Here is a 21,517-nt window from a genome sequence, read left to right as displayed (position 1 = left end):
AACTGTGACCTTTCAGCTGGAGAGATTGAATGGAGCTTTTTGAAAAAAGTCTGAAGTGGCAAATGTCTAATTTTCAGGTTTAGTGTTTGTAGTCCTGGGTCAGTAATTGACAAGTGATAAAAGTTGTTCGTTGGTGATCTTGTCAGTGGGTGACTTCTCAAGTGTTCTTAGTTTAAAAAAGAGGGAACTTCTTTGTTCATTTATGGACCTTATCATTGTAATCTGTTGGTATTAATGTCCACTGTTACTGATCTTTCCATTGATGAATCTGAGAAACGAGAGCAGTTGTGTGTTTGGACAAAAGCATGTAGAGGGACTTGTGAAAGTGATGCACTGGGATTTTAAACATCGCTGTGTATATTTAATTAATAAAGTACTAATTCATAAGATGGTTTTGTTTCTTTGTATATTTTGATTAACTTTTGTTTTGATAGCCCACTCTTAGTACATGTGTTACTCATCTTTGCATGTTTAATGTATAATTAGTTTTAGCTGCTGATGAAGAACTGAGCTTTTAAAAAATTTCAAGGAATACACTATATTTCAAGCTGTTCCATTTTGACATAATTAGATAGATTTCTATCTTTATTTTGTCCTGTCTAGTCTTGTTTGTGAAGAACAATTTGAGAAGCCATGGGCCATTTACTTACTTATCTGTAGTAGTAAGTACTTACTGCTTCCCTGTCTCTCACCTTCTCTCATATAATGTCAGTATTGCTTGTCTTTGTTTATTGTATCACTTGTAGGGTTGTGAGAAATTCCAGAATAAACCTGAGTTTTAAATTGCTATCTTTGGAGTAGATTGGTGTTCAGTGTTGTACTCCCTGTATCATCTTTAAATATTTAAATTGCAGACTCTCTGGCTGCCTCTTAAATTAGATCCTTCACTTAGTAGTTTTGACATTTCATAACCTTGCTCCTCATGCATTAAATATTCACCTGTTTAAGTGGCAGTGAAAATTTAAAATCCAAACCCATATATTAATCCAGCAAATGTAGAATGGAGAACAGCTTGCAGTGGAGAAAGAGGCTATTTTCACCTCAGTAGGACATATGCTAGAAGTCCATTGTATTTAAGCATTTCTAATACAGAATTTGTCAGTTAAAGCGAACCCTCTTTTGGGTCTTCAAGGGAATTTAGTCTTGTAGAACCAAAAAGATACTTGAACGCTTTCTGAAGATAGCCCCTGCATGGTTCTCTAGGTGCGTATGAGGGCGCCTGTACAAGACCTAAATCCATAGGAAAAAAAAAATCAGAATGGAGAAGGTTGCTGATAATTGTCAGATACAAAATTTAGTTTGGTAACTGATTTGAGTCTTCAGAGTGTGAGTCCTTATTCCACTATCAGCCTTCTTCCCACTTTGGTCTAAATACATTTTTTTTTTTTATAATCTTTTGAGATGGAAGCAGAAGTGTTTCCAGGAAAGGAGGATGTTGATGACAGTAATATCCTTGATAATGGAAGGGAAAGGAAGCTGTTTTAATTATAAGAAAGTAAATAAAGGGATGGGGTGGAACCTTGAGCCTTAGTCTGGGAGGAAGGAGAAGGCAATTACCCTTTCTTACATCTTTATTTCCTGAAAGTGAGTGGAAATGGCATTGCTTACTCCTGAGATTAGAAAGTAACAAAAATTAATTTAAAAATTCTAATGATGATATGTAGTTTGTCTGGTTAATCTTAATTAGTGGCCACTTCTCTTTTCTTAGAAAAAGTTACTCTTAAAAATATTAATGGAGCCGGGCGTGGTGGCTCATGCCTGTAATTCCAGCACTGTGGGAGGCCAAGGCGGGTGGGTCATCTGAGGTCAGGCTTTCGAGACCAGGCTGGCCAACATGGTGAGACCCTGTCTCTGTTAAAAATATAAAACCCAGTGTGGTGGTGCATGCCTGTAATCCCAGCTACTTGGAAGGCTGAGGCAGGAGAATCACTTGAACCCAGGAGGCAGGGGTTAAAGTGAGCCGAGATCATGCCACTGCACTCCAGCTTGAGCAACGGAGTGAGACTCCATCTCAAAATAATAATAATAATAATAATAATACGAAGTGGAATAAAATAACTAATTTTAGCAACATCCTGTTTTCTGTCCGTGGCCAGTTTTTCTGTGTATGCCTTTAAGAAACAACCAAGATTTATTTAATTTTTCCTAACTCTTAGAAGAAGTGAACTGAAAGGCTCATTTACCATAGTATTATGGAAGGAAAACTGGATGAGGAGACCAGGACACAGAAAGAGAAAGATCAGAGTTTGACACTAGAATTGAACACTAGTTGTGTATAACCTTAGACATGTTATTTACCTTGTCTATGCTGGTTTCCCCAGCTACAAAATGCTAATATGTATGCTGCCTACCTCATGGAGTTGTTGTGAGGCACAGACAAAATACGTAGTTTGTGAAAATGCCTTGTAAATGGTGAAGTCTCATAATCCCCTAAACGTAAGTTTAGCATTAAGCATTGTTACCAACATAAGTTTATATATAATCTAATCACTCCTGTCCTGCCTGTGGTAGTGGAAGATGGTTCTTTGACAATATTACTGAAAGAGACTGTTTTGAGAAGGTTTGTCTTGTAGACTTTTTAATGTGACTGGGAACTAAAGATGCAATATAAACTGAAGAGTGGACATTGGAAAAAAAAAAATCACGTAACTGACCTAGGTATGTTTTCAAAGCCTTTATATAAGCACTAAATATAAACCCATTTTCCTAAATATATTTTAGGATGACTTTTAAGACACACCACCTACACTCATCTGAATTGTACAAAGCGGTGAATGTCACTGCATGAGTAAATTGTTCTGGAACACTGTAATGGACCCAGGTTTCTCTCTAATTTAATGGGCTGGGTATTTACCTAAATTTTCAGATGCATGTAGAGGTAAATAATATTTATAATGTAGTCACATAGGTTTTTAGATTCTGAAGCTTTTCATGTGGATTAGAAATTATTTATTCCTAATAGCCATATAAAGAAGGTAGAATTGTGGTAATAGGCTTGAAGAACTTAGTTCTAAGTTCACAGAACTGGTGATGAATTAAACCTAGTTTTGAGCCCAGGCACACTGATCAACCATTACCTTTAACCACATTTCCACTGCCTCCTGCGACACTTGATCTCATGCAGAGCCTGTCTCCTGCTGCTGCTTGCTTCATCAGTCGTTGGAAGTTAGCCTCCTTGGAGAATGTGTAGATGCCTGCCCTGGAGCCCATGGTACATGGCTCTTCATAATGGGAGTACTTTAGTCACATGATCTGGAACAGAGTAACAGCTGACTTGTTGAGTGCTCCCTCCTGTCGAAATAAAGCCATAGAATCCTAGATAGGGATGCAGGTCCCAACTGGTGGGGTTTCAGCTTTTCTGAATAATTGAGAATCTTACAACAGAAAAGAAATGAGATTTTCATTGATTCATATTACTGAATGCATATATAATTCATTGGCCTTATTTCATCAGTTTATGGCAGTCCCAAGATTTGATTCCATCTAAGTTATATCACTTGAAATTGGCCACTTGTTTTTCACGTACATTTGAGTTCCCCAGTCTTCACTGTTCTTAAGTATTTAGGCATAGAGAGAAAAAGTACTATATGAGTAGTTATGTGTGTTCTCTCCACCACTATTCCAAATTCCTTGTTTCTGTAGGACAGGACAGTGCTAATATAACTTCCAAATACAGCCCTTGGAACAACAGGTATATTTTCACTTGTTGATGAGCGAACTGTTTGAATAAAGAGGAATATTAAATGTTAACACCATTGGGGCAGGGGTGTGAAAGTTAACAACGTCTTTATAAAGTAGTATAAAAATTGGCTTTTTTTTTTTTTTTTTTTTTCTGGAAAGCCAAGAAAATGTGGCAGCAGAGCTGTAGGCACAATTCAGATTATGGGGAAAATGTTTGGTGTTTCCTACCTAAAGTTATTTCAATATTAGTGTAAATTGGGAAAGTTTGTTTTTAACTGGATTAGAGGTGGGTGCCAATAATAAAATGAGCAGGCAGTAGTTATCACTATACCTCAGCAAATCAACCCCAGACCCATTGACCATTTTTAGGAATAATCTGGAGGATGGGGTATGCTGTGAAATATCTGTCCCTTGAAGTAAGCTAGTCCAGAATATTATAGCTAAACCAAAGGGAATGTGATCAGGAATAGCTCATGAGACTCAATGTTGGCAAAGATAGGTGATAGCTAGAGAGCCATCAATTACAATTGGGGCAGGAGATCTGGATGACTTGAACTGACCCTTAAGTGTTCTGGTTCAGTAAGCCGTTGTGGATCTGCATGATCAATGGGGTATTATTGGATGGGCTTTACTTACCAAATATGTTAGCATCTGTCACATGTCAGGCATTCACTAGTCATTGAGGATACAGTGGTGAGCAAGAACGATAAGGTTTCTTCCCTCATGGAGTTTACATGAGGAATGATGATTATAAACAAATACATGCAGACCTATTTTGTCTTTCATCCTTGTGGGATTTTGTATACCATATCTCAAAAGACATGAAACTTTTGAAAGTACTCTCGATGGCAGGTAAAGTTAGTTATAGGGACTTAAGACCTTTTGAAAATTAAGGTTAAAAAGACCTGTGGATGAGAAGACAACAGACAAAGGATAATGAAGGCTTGTTCACACATTCAAATTTCTGGGAATTTGTGGACAATGATATGGACAATGATAAGGGTGAATTTTTTTTATAAATGTAGCACTACCACCCACACAGATAGGAGAAGCTAGAAAACAAAAAATGTCTCCATGAATCTGGAATCTTTAAGCTTAGAATGATTGGGCTTAAATCCCTATTCTAGGGCAGATGTTCCCAGCCCCTGGCCGTGGACTGGTACTGGTCCGTGGCCTGTTAGGAACCGGTCCACACAGCCAGAGGTGAGCAGCAGGTGAGCCAGCATTACTGCCCTAGCTCCAACTCCTGTCCGATTAGCTGCAGCACTGGATTCTCATCGGGGCACAAACCCTGTTTTGAACTGCACATGCGAGGGATCTAGATTGTGCGCTTTTTATGAGAATCTAATGCATCCCCCACCACGGTCCATGGAAAAATTGTCTTCCACAAAACCAGTCCCTGGTACCAAAAAGATTGGGGACCACTGCTCTAGGGGTTTGGCCCCACAGAAGACAACCTATTATCGTGAATAGTACTATGCTATATGCACCACTGGTCTGTGTAAAGAACTTTAAATTTTAGTGAATTAAAACTGGATTAAAGGTGGGTACAAGTGTTAAAATGAGCAGGCAGTCGTTATCATATCACTATACCTCAGCAAATTGATCCCAGACCCATTGACCATTTTTAGTAATAATCTGGAGGATGGGGTATATTGTGAAATTTCTGTCCCTCGCAGTAGGCTAGTCCAGCATATTACAGATACTCTCCTCTCTCCACCCAGGGGAGAGGGAATGGGAATACTACTACCTATGTGTCTAGAATTTTCCCAGAAAAGAATAAAGCATTTAGCACGTACCTGACGTGCATGAACTTCAGTGTTCTATGCTCTTTATGGGAAAGTTACTGAGGCAGTTTTTGAGTTTCTAAAGGGAGTTGAGTGAGCGTGCATATACATTTAGTTTTATTTTCTTTTTCCAGGTTTCCTATGCTCGCCCAAGTTCAGCTTCTATCAGAGATGCAAATTTGTATGTCAGCGGACTTCCAAAAACAATGACCCAGAAGGAGTTGGAACAGCTTTTTTCACAATATGGACGCATTATTACTTCTCGTATTCTTGTCGACCAGGTCACTGGTAAGTAGATAGCCACTCTGGACAGTCTTTCCCTGTCTCTGACTAGCAGATTGTGAAATATTCTGTCTTTCCATGTAGCAGTCTTGCCGCTAGAACATATCAAAGGTATATGTGGGCCAGAAAATGCAATTTTCTGCTGTAATTGTTCATAAATATGCATGGATAAAAATAGATTGTGGCGTATAGTGAGCGTGCTTGAGTCATTCCCACCCCGAAGGTGCAGGTTTGAAGCCTGTTTCATGGCTTGTAATAAATTTATAGATGCTATAATCTTCATTTCCAAGCCACTGTGTGATAAAAGCCCTCATCCTGCTTATAAAGTACTAATAAACAATCTTACTTTTGTCAAAAAGCGAAGTTTAATGCACTAGTATGCAGCTAGTTCTCCAAGGGAGGCTTACACTACATCCACACTGGTAATTGCTGTTCAGGCTGTTTTCCAGGTTCATGCTGTGCTGTATGGGCATATGTAAGAGTATGAAATTTTGAATGTTAAAAATTTATTTTATTTCTGATACCACTGTTAACCCAACTGAAATGGGAAGACTAAAATGTTCATTAAAACTTTTGAATGTAAGGGAGCTGTTTTGCCAGATCTTTTAGTTAAAGCTAGCAATGTAGATTTGATTATGGATTTTAAAAATAAAATACAGATATAGTTTTCTATTATAAAAGCAATACTTGGCCAGGCGCGGTGGCTCATGCCTGTAATCCCAGCACTTGGGGAGGCCGAGGCGGGCAGATCACCTGAGGTTGGGAGTTCAAGACCAGCTTAACCAACACGGAGAAACCCCATCTCTACTAAAAATACAAAATTAGCTGGGTGTGGTGGCCTTGCCTGTAATCCCAACTACTCGGGAGGCTGAGGCAGGAAAATCACTTGAAGCCAGAAGGCGGAGGTCACGGTGAGCTGAGATCGTGCCGTTGCACTCCAGCCTGGGCAACAAGAGTGACACTCCATCTCAAAAAATAAATAAATAAATAAAATAAAAGCAATACTTGTTCTTTAGGAAACAGTTAAAAAAAATAGAGAAACATCGTGAGGGGAAAGTATTAGCTGTAGTATCATAGACTGAAGCAGACACATGAAGATTTGTGAGGTTGTTTTTGTTTTTTTAAGGTAGCTTTTCTCCTATTTGTTTGTTTGTTTCTCTCTCTCGACCCGCATAATGATAATACCTTGGAGGCATGTTGTATATTACAATGTCTAATTTTTTAAAGAAATGACTTCAGAAGAAAATCGAGCCAGATTTTTTCATTAATCAAGATCCATTTAGTTGATTTCAGTGTAATCAGAGGAGCCCATATTACCTGCCTCTGTGCTGTTAATTGGCTTCATAGGAAGCACCACGTTTAGAGTTCTGAGTAGAGAGAGCTAGCACTATATGCATGCTGGGAGAATAGCCTAAAGATTTTGCTGTCATGAGAATATTTAGTCAAGTGAGAATATGTAAAATACAGCCTCCTTAAATGTGTTAGTTAATTCATAATACTCATACGTTGCCACCCTGTGTTATTGTCACATAGACTAATAATGGTGTTAAATAGAAATCCAGGCCTAGAAATACAGATGAATTTGTTGAAAGCAACAAAAATGTATTTTATTTCATTCATGCTTTCTATTTCATTTGTTCTGAGATCTTGTGAATTGAGAGTAGGTTTCACCTGTGACACAAAGTGCGTCTCCTTTTACCTGCTAGTCCATCACAGGTGGACCTAGCTTGTTTCAGTCAGCGGTTCTCAAGTATGTCCCACACCTGCCATATCAGCAGTCTTCTGGAACCCTACTAAAAATGCATTCTTGAGCTTCATTCAGAACCTACTGAATAAATCTCTGAGGGTGATCCACAGGTTGTTCTTATGTGTGCTCAAGTAGGAGGACCACTGGTGTAGGTGACTCAAGCTGTGTAGAGGCTGTTTTTTTGCTAATCTAATGCTTTTCTAATGAAACAGCTAAATTCTAGGGGTTATTAATTCTTAATGGGCGCTAGTAGATAAGTGTAAAGATATATTTGCTATCATTTCACTATTTATTCTTCATACCTAAGGCTTTCAAAGTGAACTTACTCAATTTACCTGAAATGAAAAATGAAGCCCTGCAATTTTCTTATTCAGCCATCAGGTGGTAATAATGTGCAATGCATGCACTTTAAATAGAAAAGGTAAAGTGATAGGGGTTATCTTAGATATGCATATGTGGAAAAAAAGCTTTATCTACATTAGAAAATTCTAAGTCATTGATCTTATACAGTATTAATTTTAAAGCAAGTAGACCTTCATTTTTTTTTTAAGTTCCTCCAAGCATGATGGTCCAGTGCTTTTTCTCTGCATACCTTTCTTAGTAATCCTGTTATTTTTTCTTCACTGACATACTCTGAATCATCTGTACTTTCTTGCTACTAGTCTAATCCGGTCCTGCTAGTACTCATTTACTTGCCAAAAAAAATTTCCCTGCCACTGCTTATCTCATGATGACCAGCTGTGGCCACCCCACTGGCCTGTTCACGCTAATTAAATGGAATGAGCTGGGTTTCCCTCTACAATTTTTCATAATCTGGAAAGGTTCTTGGCTATCCTTCTTTCCCATTTGTGTCTTTCACACTGGGGAGAATGTGGGGCAGGGAGTGATCTTCTGTAGTCAGGAGTGATGCTGCTGAGGTCAGAAAGCTTTGATGCTTTGCTTGTAGAAATTTATTTATTTTTAAAATCTAGGTCTTTTTCTCCATATAATATTATTTCTGTAATAAAATACAGCTAGTTAGAAGCACAAGAGAGCTTCAGAGAACTGGAAGAGCCTCTCAGGTGTTTTTTTCCCTAAAGGACCTATATCCTGTGCAATATTATTAAGCTGAATATATTATTTAAAATTTCAACTGAAGTGTCTTTCTACCACAGTGTATGTATTTTTAGCATAGCTTTGTAGCATTTTTAGCAAATTCTTCTTTCTGTTCTCCTTGTTTCAAGGACAGGAGCTACTGTGTCCCTCATTTCTGAGCTGCTTGTCCAATAGCACAATTTGAAAAATGGAACTCCAGTATACTGTTGACATTAAAAGAGTGTACAGGAGGGAGGTGGGAGAGAGAGAAAACATGGACATGCTTGTGCTTTCTTGTCTTAGCTTATTGGAATGCATGTGATAATGGGTACTCAGATTATATAAGTGACATGAATTTTTCTGAAAATGCGAAATTGTGATTCCAAACTGAATGGCTAGTAACTTAAGGGGAAAGTTTCCTCCTTGTGTGATTTTGTGGCAAATGTTATATGCAGGTGAAAACATGTTCTCAAGAAGGAAAAATTAATGTGTCCTTTCTTCTCTCCTTCCCTTCTCCTTCTGTCCCCTCTTTTCCAAATCTTTACTCAAATCTACCTTAGGCATATCAAGGGGTGTAGGGTTTATTCGATTTGACAAGCGAATTGAGGCAGAAGAAGCTATCAAAGGCCTAAATGGCCAGAAACCTCCCGGTGCCACGGAGCCAATCACTGTAAAGTTTGCTAATAATCCAAGCCAAAAAACCAATCAGGCCATCCTTTCCCAGCTGTACCAGTCTCCAAACAGAAGGTATCCAGGACCGCTAGCTCAGCAGGCACAGCGTTTTAGGTAAGTCTGGTTTGGTTCTTGTGCCCACCTACTAAACTGAAAGAGAATACTCAGGTTTACTGTCCAGTACTTTTATTGACAGGATCTCTGGTTTGCTTTTGTCAGTGTTGCTGCTTTTATTATTAATTTTTCTTCTTCATGGGCACAGAGAGAATCTACTTGAGGAATAGTGTCTTTTGCTAATATTGGAAGGTAGAGACCAAAGGAAATAACCTGCAGCAGTGATTCTTAACCAAGGGTGATTTTGCCTCCCAGGGAACATTTGGCAATGTCTGGAGGTATTCATGTTGGCATAACTTGTGTGGGGTGCTACTAGCATCTAATGGTAGAGGTCAGGGATGCTGCTAAGCTCCTACAATGTACAACATAGCCCCAACAACAAGAAGTTACCTGGCCCAAAGCATCAATAATGCTGTGGTTGAGAAATTCTAATCTGTAGATTTCCAGGGGGTCATCTTAATTGTTTTCAGGGCTTCAGATTTCCTCTTTTTTTTTTTTTTTTTTTCTTAAAAGATTTTATTCTCATGTGTCAGTTTTTAGGTCAAGCTGTTTCTGTTACTTCACTTTATAATATGTGCACAGTTAAGGATATATAACCTATGTGACTACATTAAGTTTCTACAAATGAGTTCCTGTCTTCCTTTTTAAAATTGTTCATAAACAGGTTGGCAAACTTTCCCTGTAAAGTACCAGATAGTAAATATTTAACTTTATGAGTTATGGTCACTGTTACATCTGTCTTGTTTTTTTGTTTTTGTTTTTGTTTTTGTTTTTTTCTTAACCTGTTAAAAATGTAAAAACCATTCTTAGCTTATAGCCCATACACCAACAGGTGACAGGCAGTCTCCATTTGGCCTGTCAGTTGTAATTTACTGACCTCTCTATAGTCCATAGAATGACCATGGCTTTAGCCCAAAGAAGACACTCTGTCTCATTGACAGGCATAAATAGTCTAACTTTTTAAGTTTTATTCTGATCCCGGAATAACAAACCAGGAGTCATTGAAAAAATCTCTAATCTGCATGTGAGAAGAACAATGACTTTAAGAAGTTAAGCAGAGCAGAGAGTTTTTGGTTTCATAAGCAAGTCATGCAGTTTTTATTTTCCAGGACATTTTTAAATATCCTTTTTGGCCATATGGTATACTACACCCAGAATGCTATCTAACCCCACACTGATTTTTAAAGATTATTTCCAAGTGCGTATCAATTTTATTTAATTCCTGGGACGGAATAGTTAATTACCAAAAATAAAATCACAAATACAACCTAATAAGATCAAGGAGTTATGTTTTCTAGATTAAATCTATGCATTTTTTTTTTCATTGGAATATTTACAGTGCTGAAAAGAGTGGAGATAAAATCAGTCAAAGTAGCTCCTTTTAAAAAATACTAAATTATGTTGCTTGAGATATGAGAAGGAAATTTGTTATAAATACCACATTAAATTTCAACTTAAGTTGGCCTTTGCTGTGGGAGAAGAGGTGGTACTGTCAAAAGGCTACATCTGAACTCTGGGTTATTAGGTTGCCAGTGGATCGAGCCTTGTACTTCATGCTCTGCTATGAGGAAAAGGCATTGGTTTAAAATTAAAAAAAAACAACAACAACAACAAAAAACCTTTGCCACCTTTGACTTCCCATGGTTGTTGGTGATCAGTCTAGAGTGAGAGATGCGTGGGGCTGCTTGATGCTTGCCTTTGTGGAGAAAGAAGTCTCACACAGAAAGCCCTTTTCCAGCTCTGCACATAGGTTTCCTCTGTGACATCTTAAGTGAATAATATATGTGTAAATATACTTTTAAAAATGCAAATGTAGAACAAACAAGCCTGAAGGAATTTTACAGGTTATTTCCTAGGCAGCTTGTCCAGTTAATTTCAGAGCTCTTTGGGGCCTTGAAAATGATCTCGAGTTTAGATAGAGGAAAGTTCTTCAAAATGTGTTGGTTGATTTTTAACATTGTGAAGTTACAAAATGTTTGCTGTTAGTAGAAAGCTATATTAGTTATTTTTTTCCTGATTGAAGCAATAGTTTTGTTTAATAGTTATTAAGAAACAATGTTCTTGAAATCAAGATTGAGTTCTTAGGAAGATTGAGCAGGAGGACTGAGAAGACAGGATTTGGGGAGTGCCTGATTATTGAAATGGCAAGGCTTGTAGGTGACTCAGGTGCTAGGTTGTTGATGGGTGTCAGCCCTTAGGTTTACCTAGCCTCCATCCCTGTAGGCTCTGTGCTTTTTATTTTTGGTTGGGTAAAGCTTTACAGGATGTTCTGATGGTCAAATTTAATTATCTTTTTCTGGCCCATTCTGTGTTTTTGTCTTTTAGTACCATATGTTATCATTAACTTGAAAATTCTCTTTCCTTGACTCCTATAGAAAGACATTTTAGAAGACAAGAATAAGAGATTGTCAGTTGTAAGGGAAACTTGGTTTCAGAAAATGGGAGAAATTCTTACTCTCTCTCCAGATTTTTAACTGTTGTCCCGTTCACCCCATTTCTCATTCCTCCCACGATCCCTGTCCAGATAATACAATATGAATGAGTTAGTGTGCTCAGAGATAGTGTTTGATCTAGATTTGGTGTGTTGGAAGAAATTAGAATTCAGGTTTAACCTGATGTTTGGTGCTTCCCTTTAATACGGTGTATTGAACTTGGCTGTCATCATCTTGGTTTCCGCCCCACTCCCGCTTCTTCTTTCACCTCATAAAGACACTTGAATTAAGGGTTTGCTGCTTTTGTTGATATTTTGCTGTTTTCTATAGTTCGAGTCTAAACCATTGCACAGATATTTTGTCCCTGATATTTGTGTTTTATTGCTCTTGCCTTGAGTTTGTCACCTTTCAGCAGACATGTAGAAAATTTCTCACTGTATTTTTTATGTTGTAATAGTACCTTGGGAGTTGAGAGAGATTGAGGAATATAAGTTATATGTATTATAGTCAAGAATACTTTTAATAATCATAAAGTATGAGCCATATCTTTTAAGGTCAAAAAACTTAAAAATCCATGTAATAAGGGTTAAGTTTAAAGGTGGGCTTGTGAGGTTTATGGCTTAGTCAACCCATATGAATGATTAGAGAATTATTGTAATATGAGCACTGCTGGTCTAATATGCTTGTTTAATTGACTGCAGCTTTCAAAATAGGACAAGCCTTATTTATTTGGATGGATGGTGTAATTCAGGCCCCTTAAGTATATTCTTGGGACATGATATCAGAATTACACTTTAGGCCAATTTTTTTCATGTTCTTTTCTTGTGGAGCGCTTTAATTTTATTGAATATGACCTAGTCTAATGGCCTGTGTGCCTGCTTCTATGAGCCTTTATGCAATTTTGAAAAAGCCTTTTAAATCAGCACTTGAGTTGCCTTTAAGGCATGTGCTGGTTGCATTATCGCAGTTTCCTTTTGGAAGAAACTGGTATCAATCCCCTTGAATAATTTTCCCGTTTCTTAGAGGACAGATGATACCATCTAATTGAATAAGGCAGTAAGGCACTAAGAAGATGGTCTTGTTGTGGATAATTTCCAAGAAGTTCCTGGTTGGTGCTTTGGAGAGAGTTTGATAATCGTTATTTGTGGGATTCCGAGTATATTTTCTTACCCATCAATAACTTCATATTTTTATTTCTGACTTTAATTGGGTTCACATTTCCCCTTACTTACATGTAGGCCTTCCCATAGTCCCTCAGCTAAATTTTTTAGAAACTAGGCAGGTACTTTATTTTCTACTTATAAACACATAGCTTTAAAATAGGAATGATCTACCTGATACATGGTTCTGTTCAAAATTTTGACAAGTTATAATTGGAGCTGTGTTCCTGTTGATAGAAAAATGTTTGTACACATATCTCTCCTATGTGCCTTTTTCATAAACTACATATGTACATGGATTTGTGCTATTCATTAAATTGTAAACTCTAATCAAACATAAAAAAGGATAAAGATGGACAAATACATTAAATATCTTGCTCATTACTATACTGCTTGGCTTCATTTTCCATGTACCTAATATCTTAGTAAATATCTTTTAAAGCAAGATCCATAAAATCATTTCAGATTTCTCATCTGACTTCATGTGATTCATGTTGGATTATCTTGTGTCTAACCTCATAATGTAGCTTGTACTAAGAGTAGGAGAAATAATCATCTCTCCCTTTTCTTATTTACTTGTATTTCCCTTACTGGTACCATTCTTTACTCTGATTTTTATTTGGAGTAATCTTTTTTTAAGTTACTTTTTCTTTAAATGAAGGTTATTTTAATTAAAGCAGGTCATCCAGACTAATCCTCCGTATCTGCTTACAGTGTTACTTGTAAAATGGATTTTGTTCAGGCTAAAGAGCAGGGGAGAGTGCCACTGGCCACCTCTCCCCTTCGATGATTGCTCAGTCTTCCACCAGGGAGGCAGGTGATACACAGGACTGAGAGGGTTACTGGGTTCAGTGCATCTATTAAATATAAGTAAAAATATTTTATTTTAAATACATATTTATTTTATATTATATTATATTTTAAATATATATGTAATGGATACTTTAATATTAACCTTCCATGATGTAGTACATTATCATCCACACCCCTCTGTGAGATAACTCTGGAGGCAGCTAGCTTGTTCTCCATTTAAAAATTGACTTCCATTTATAAATGACCATAAATAAAAGATGTCCTTGAACAGTGGACAGACCCAGCAAAGACATATTTCTAGGGGCTTGTAGTAGTCCTTGTGTCTTAGTTGCTGCACCATTTTCTCTTACAACTGCCTGCGTTACAGTTTGCCAAGTGCTACCAGATTTGGAGTGAATGGTGTCCATGTGGAGCACCCGCTGCCTTTTCTGAGCTCCCATGGGAAACATGAATATGTGGCACTGAGAAAGCTAGGAAACACTTCTGGGCCCAGCTGCATACTGGCAGGGGCGTTTCAGCAGTGCCTGGGCCCTGTTTTCTAGGTTCCGTGCTTCTCCCTACACTCGTTGGTGATGGGAGGAAAAGAAATGTTAGAGTAGATAACTTGGCTTAATTCCAAGGACCATTTTTTTTCTAAAATGAGAGAGAAGTGAAGAAATCAGTGAAGATCATGGTATCATGTAAGACTTCACAGATAGGGTAAATAAGATGCCCTATCATAATTTGGAGGGTCCTCAGAGATCCTGTTATAAAAATTCCAGCCTTCCTGTCTGGAAATGCCAGAGATGGAAGTGGGGGAAATGGAGGATGGAAAACGAAATGTTTCTCCCTCATTGCGTGTGCAGTCAGGCATCACATAACAACGTTTCAGTCAATCACATGTATGACCATGGTCCCATAATATAGTAGACTGCAAAACATTCCTATTGCCTAGTGATACCATAGTCATCCTAACATTGTGCAATGCATTACCTTTTTTGTGTTTAGATATGGTTAAATACACAATATTTAGCGTTGTGTTAGAATTACCTACAGTATTCAGTACAATAACATGTTATACAGGTTTGTAGCCTACGAGCCATAGCCTATACCATATAGCTAGGCGTGTGGTAGGCTATACCATCTAGGTTTGTATACGTACATTCTCTGATCGTACAACAACGAGATCACCCAGTGACACATTTTCAGAACATATCCCCATTGTTAAACGATGCCTGACTGTAATTCATTTCAGGGGCAAGTTTGGTTTCTACCCTGTTGGAAAATTTTGAAAACTCATTTAGGAAATTCTGTCTCTGGGCATGTGCTTGGTGTCCTGAGTGGGTGGTAGCAAAGCGTGACCTGTCCCTAGCTGGATGCAATTAATGGGCATAGATGGTGTAACTTTTGAGTGAGTTGATAAGGTGCCTCTGCATTCTCTCTAGCACTTTGGTTGGAGACCTCAATATGCTGTTCTATTCTATAGGTACCATATGCCAAGTGCATTCTGTATTGATCATTCCAGCAATTTGATAAAACTGTGTTGTTACTTTATGATTGGTGATGCTAATAATGTGTTTGTCTTTATTGCTGGTATTGGTGACCCTTATTCTTGACTATAAAGGCATGGCATCTTTGACTATACTCATCTCTGCAAAAAATAAAACCCCACATATATACTCTTTTTACTTATGTGCAAACAAGGTCATCCAACCAATCCTCTTAGTAGTTTTCATTCTGGACTAAGTTGACAATATTTTTGGTAACCTCATTGTCTTTTTTCGATCATCATATATTTATTATAAACTATCAGTGACCCTGGCTTGTGCTCAGTAGTGCAATGAGAGGGTGGTAAGTCAAGGCACACACAGACACACACACACACACGCAAAGATCTTTTGTCATTGTGGTCTATTCTGTTTCCTTACACTTTGCATAAGCTCAGTTCCTTTCATCTTTACAAAACAAAATTTTCAGTGGAGATTGAGGGCAGGGATGTGGGGAGACTATATTTTTCCCCATTCTGAAAGACCAGATGAGATGTGTTTTGGCTTTTACAAAACTAAAAGGAGTTACTTTTGCATGTGTACTTTAGCATGACTTGATGCCACAGGTTAGGCAATAAGGTTGAGACTTTTTTCAAACTTAGCTTTCACAGGTGTTAAAGAAAAAATTCTCCCCACCATCCCCAGTCCTGGAGGGACAACCCTGGGATGTCTTTGAAGAGTGTTGAACATTGGAGCAGTTGAGAGTGGTTGTGGGCTATGTATTGTATTAAGTTATGCCTACCTCCTCAAAACACGTAATTAATTGGTAAGCATTGTGGCAATTTTGGAACATTAGAGTGATGTTTTGAAACTGATAAAGAAGAAGCAAATGCTGTCAAACTAATTTTTGATATAAGAAAAAGGTAGAAGGTTTTAAAGAGTAATGACACCCCCAACCTCACCCCTATTTACTTTCTTTAAACATTTTTAAGTGAGGCTCAGGTTGGCTTATTTTGTTTCCTACCTGGCTTTTGAAAACTGAGTAGGACGACACTTTCTGTAGCGTAATTTGAATACAGCATCCAGATCAGGATCTGAACTCCTGGCTTTGTTGCACATAAGAGTGGTGGGTTTTTCTTTTTTCCTTCTCTAGACCTCAGCTGAGCACATTTCAGAAATGGGGAGGGTTAGCTCGGATTGTCTATAAGGTTTTTTTCTACCTGTAATTATACCTCCTTGATTCTAAGAGATGAAAGTCCTTCAAAGTTGGGAAATGAAAGGGAAACTTACGGAATTCTATAACCTGCAGAGTTTGAATATCAATGCCATAATTTACTAGCCCTGTGGTCCTGAGCAAGCCACTTAAACCCTGTGTGCCTTAGGTATCTGCAGGGACCAAAGGAGTTTTGAAAATCAAAAGTCGTATAAAGTACATGTAGCTGTCCATTGATCACTTTGAACCTACCTGATGAGAACCCTAAAGTTAACTATCCCAGAGCTTTCGCACTTCCTCTCTGAAAGGTATCCTCAGATGACCGTTACTGTGTCCCATGTACTGACCCTTGTAGAAAGAAACCGTTCACTGGAAGAACTGTCCTGTGGCAGTTGGTGCCCATTAGCTTAAGAATGTAAAAAGACCCAGCATTCTGAGACTTCACATATAATCAGTGTACAAATATCCCCTCGGAAGACGGCAGTAATGAGCCCAGCTTTCTTGAACATCAAGGGGAAAAATTAAAAACTGAAGTTTGCTAAATGTGTGTTTTGCAGGTTGGACAATCTGCTCAATATGGCTTATGGAGTAAAGAGGTAATGATAGAGGTTCATGATACTCATAATCCCTTTCCACAGTTGATTGGTTTCTTTGATTTTGGGAGTGCTATTCACACCCCTCATAAGTTTTTGTTGGGTTTTATTTTGCATGTGCAACCTAATGAAAAGCTGCTCTTGGAAGCACAATTGACTCAAGAAATTTTTATACCACTGGATGCCACCTGGTCTTAAAAACCCATCATTTATTTCGTATTGCGTTATGACGTTATAGCATGTTTACATATGTGTTGATCCCTTCCCCTGCCAATCCTGCTTAATTCATGAAGCCAGTTCTAAATATATTTCTTTGCTATTGTGGATGATATTTAGTACGGTGAATAATGGTCATTTTATAACTTATTAATATCTCAGTAGTCTAGCATGTCACTGCAAAGCCACACACAGACCTTGGTCAAAACATCAAGTGGTTTATGTATTTGTTGGGGGAGGAGAATTACTAAAATTATTGGGGATGGAAAAGGTATAAGTTCATTGCTATAACCAACCTCTGTTTTCATTTTTTGTGTGTATGTGTGTGTTTCCTATTCTGTTTAGTAGGTTTTCTCCAATGACCATTGACGGAATGACCAGTTTGGCTGGAATTAATATCCCTGGGCACCCTGGAACAGGGTGGTGTATATTTGTGTACAACCTGGCTCCTGATGCAGATGAGAGTATCCTGTGGCAAATGTTTGGGCCTTTTGGAGCTGTCACCAACGTGAAGGTCATCCGTGACTTTAACACCAATAAATGCAAAGGTTTTGGATTTGTGACTATGACAAACTATGATGAGGCTGCCATGGCGATAGCTAGCCTCAATGGATACCGTCTGGGAGACAGAGTACTGCAGGTGTCCTTTAAGACAAACAAAACGCACAAAGCCTAATGAGCTCTTGTCCTCAGTCCATTTATATATGAAAACTATACAACAAAGGCAAGTTAAGAGAAACTTTATACATTAGTAAATGTCTTTGTAAGTCAGTGTTGAGATGGGGATAAAACGACTACTTAGCATCCTAAGAAATATGTGAGATTTTTTATTGCTAGTATTTGAATTAAAACTTCTTAAATATCTTTTATGTTTGAATATGGACAAGAGGTACAGGGTTTTTACCTGTCACATTGCATTCTATTGCCTTCTTTGAAGAAGGTGGACCTTTTAAAGTGTTTCAGCTAAGGGAAGACATTTCTTTTCTTTTTACATAACTGCCTTGAACCTGTGAGTAAATATTGAGGCTTTGTGTTGTAATTCTTCAGTTGGTTGTGTCTTTTTTTTCCCCCCTTTTTTTCCGTTTTCTGATTAGCTTTGTGTTTGGTTTACATTTAAAGCATTGCTGTTATGTCTGTTTAAGAAAAGTATTTTGAAGTTTACATTTTTATTTATGAAGTTTAAAACAGTATTTATTTTGTAATTATGATTTGGGTTGGGGAAGGGGGGGCTACATTATAAACGCTTATTGTAAGAATACTGGAGAACTTTTCGTAAAGCAGTACCTTGCCAAAGAGATAAGAGCCTCTTTGATGTGGGTTTAAAAAAAGCATCTATTTTTATAAAAAAGAAAATTTGGAGAAACTTTTTACTGGTCCTGGAACAAATATTTTGACTTGAATACTTTGAGAAATCTCTTCATATGACACCTAGTGAGCTTTTAAAATTTACCAGGAAATTTGCAGCGGTTGAAAAATTTAGAAAGATTTATGGTGTAGAAAGTACTTTTGAGATCTTTGTATGAAAGGAGTAGAATCATTGGGGGAAACACTGCTGGTTTCATTTTTGTAATCACCAGTGGAGCGTCTGATCATCCTGGTTATTATGATAGGTGGCTCACATTGATTTGTGATTTTGAAACAAATAAAAAAAATTTACAAAAGAATATATAAGAGCAGGCAAGAAATTTAAATTACCGAGAGATGGGGGAAAAATCTGTTCTTCCTAAAGAAATCCCTTCAGATAGAGCTCATGGTGTTTAGTGATGTACTTGCAGTATTGTTTGAAGAATTGTTTTGTCTTAAGGAAAAAAGACGTTGCACATGATTTGTACTGCAGCAAATCAGCAAAAGTGATCTGAGTTGGATATATTTGAAGGTATTTTGAAAGTTACGTTCAAGGCTAACACCTGAGCTTTGTGTAATGTAAATAAGACCTTGTGTTTATGAACCTTTCAGCTAATTTAATTTTTTTTCCCTTACATGCCAAGTGATGTTCAGGTTTTGAATGTTTTTGTATCAGTTTTTTCCTTTGTAAATGGCATTAACATTGTTACTTGAGGTCTTGCTTAATCACTTTTGTTGTCCTGAGGACTTGAATTTACAGTGCATCAGATTTGTTGCTAATTTCGTCTGTAGATAGTCTAGCTTCAGCTGTTTATGGTGATGCTACATTTTCGTTTATAAATATGTTTGTGGTATAAAAAAATGAGTATAACCATAGGTTTTGAACAAATTTCCTTACATTTTTCATACAAAAATCATAAATATCTGTATGCTATTGAAATTTAACTTTGTATGATGCTTAAACCACTATTTGGGGAAATAATAAAATAAGTCTTTACCATGTATGAAAGAAATTTTAAAAAATACAAAATATTTTCTGATTAGCATCTAGCTTATAATAAATTTTCAAAAAAGCTGAAGGCAAAAATGCCTTCATCAGGATGCACTGAGAACTATATAGTTACGTCCTGCTTTTTGTATAAACTGAGATGCTCACATGCTTCCCCTTAGAACAGGCAATGTGCTATGCATAACATAGTTGTACATTATCTTTGCGGTTGCTTTGAGTTTTATTTTTTATTATTTAAAATTGTAGTTATAAAATTTTTCAGTATAGTACAGTACATATACTGTGAGGCGCGTGCTAAAGTGAATAAGCGAGTTTTCATGCTGACCCACTCAATGCTATTCAGAAATCAATTGGCTTAGCACTTTCTCATATCCTTAGGTGCATTTAGATTGTCAGAGTTAACCTTCTGCGTTTAAAAAAAAAAAAAAACACTAAAAAATAAAATACATGTATATACTTAAAAAAAAATAATAAGGTTTCCCTCAAGGGAAAACAGCAGCTACATGCTTCTTTCCTATACTACTGTAGCAAACCAAGGCATTGATGAGAGGGCATGCAAATTGTGCTTCACTTTACAGTGTTTATCAGAGCACTTAATAAAATGTAAGGCTGGTATTTATTTGAAGTTGTACAGTATGACTTAATTCACATCTGTTGGAATAGAAAATATATTCTGTTGAGTATTTAAGAGGCTGTACATGTTTTCTTTTGTGTTTGGATTCTTTGTACTTTTTCATGTTCAGTACATCAATAAACAAAGTTGAAGGGAAAGAACAGTGTGGTGAGTAGGTCTTTATACACAAATCGGGCGCACCTGTGCTCAGTCTAATACGCAGACTTGCCCTCTTGAGTTAAAAGAAGTTCCCTCAGAGTTGCAGTGGAAAGCAGTGTTACCTCTTAGAATTCCAAAAGGCAAGTTAATTGAAGTAGAACACGCAAAAAATTTTTGGACTGAATGACGCCTTCTGATTAGTTTTCAAATATTACTAAATGAGTAATTCTCACAGGAGAACATACTTTCATCTGCTAGTTGTAAAGTTTGGGAAATTGGATATCAACACCATTTTATGGCTGGGATTCTACCTTCAGCTTTTTGCACAAATAATCACCCTTACACAAATTTGTATGAGTTAAAAACCAAATAGAAGGAAAGTAGCTTACTCAGCTTCCACTGGCAATCTTTAATTCACTCATGGGATTAAATGTTGGTGTGTAAAAGTTAACTTTTTTGCACACATGATAGATTGTCAAGAGATTCTTCCCTAAAATCAGAAACTCAGTTTCTATTAAATTAGTGTTGTTCTGTGTTGCACAGGTTACAAACTGTGAACTCTGCCAACCCTGTATTTCGCATACAAGTTCAGTTCTTGTATACACCCTTAACAGATCTGTGAAGGAAAAAAAGATTTCCTGCTGTTCTTTTGTGGAAGGATTCTACTTCTATAGAACTTCAGATAAATGAGTATAATAATGAAACACTTTTTTTTAAACAAAGTATACTAAATGACTTATTTTAATTTTATTGTATCTGTTGGCTTTTTTGGTAGAAGCCATTCTAAAAGTAATTGTCCTGAATTCACAACCTGCTAGTCAAGAGCATAGTTGAGTGACAAGACACTTTCTTTTTTCAACATGCAATTAGTCTTTTCTTATTATATGAATTTAATACTCTAATTTTGTGATGTTGGAACATCCTCCCCTCACCTCTCTCCTCTTGCATGCTGTATCAGTATTTTGATTGGTTTGCATGTCAGCAGTTCTTTTATAATTGAGCAGATAGTGGAAAAATTCTCAGCAAAGGAAGTTGATTTAGTAACTACTGGTATGTTTGAGGAGAAACTTCGTTTTTCTCCCTTTTTTTTTTTTTTTTACCTGTGCTTGGAAATTATGTGAACAATATTGAAATTCAGTGTT

General features: G+C 37.2%; 1 protein-coding gene across 1 annotated transcript; it reads left to right on the top strand.

The window, feature by feature from the left end:
- Positions 1-5,602: 5,602 nt before the first annotated feature.
- Positions 5,603-20,379, top strand: ELAVL2 (ELAV like neuron-specific RNA binding protein 2; the record flags this gene model as incomplete). The annotated part of the gene is made up of 4 exons (XM_011971221.1): positions 5,603-5,756; positions 9,132-9,357; positions 16,999-17,037; positions 17,599-20,379. Coding segments are annotated over 4 exons (747 nt in total), but the record flags the coding sequence as incomplete, so codon positions are not given.
- Positions 20,380-21,517: the final 1,138 nt, after the last annotated feature.

This window comes from Mandrillus leucophaeus, unplaced genomic scaffold (assembly GCF_000951045.1).
Source record: "Mandrillus leucophaeus isolate KB7577 unplaced genomic scaffold, Mleu.le_1.0 Scaffold991, whole genome shotgun sequence".
Taxonomy (NCBI): domain Eukaryota; kingdom Metazoa; phylum Chordata; class Mammalia; order Primates; family Cercopithecidae; genus Mandrillus; species Mandrillus leucophaeus.
Note: the sequence above shows the minus strand (reverse complement) of the source record. Positions and strands in the feature narration are given on the sequence as shown.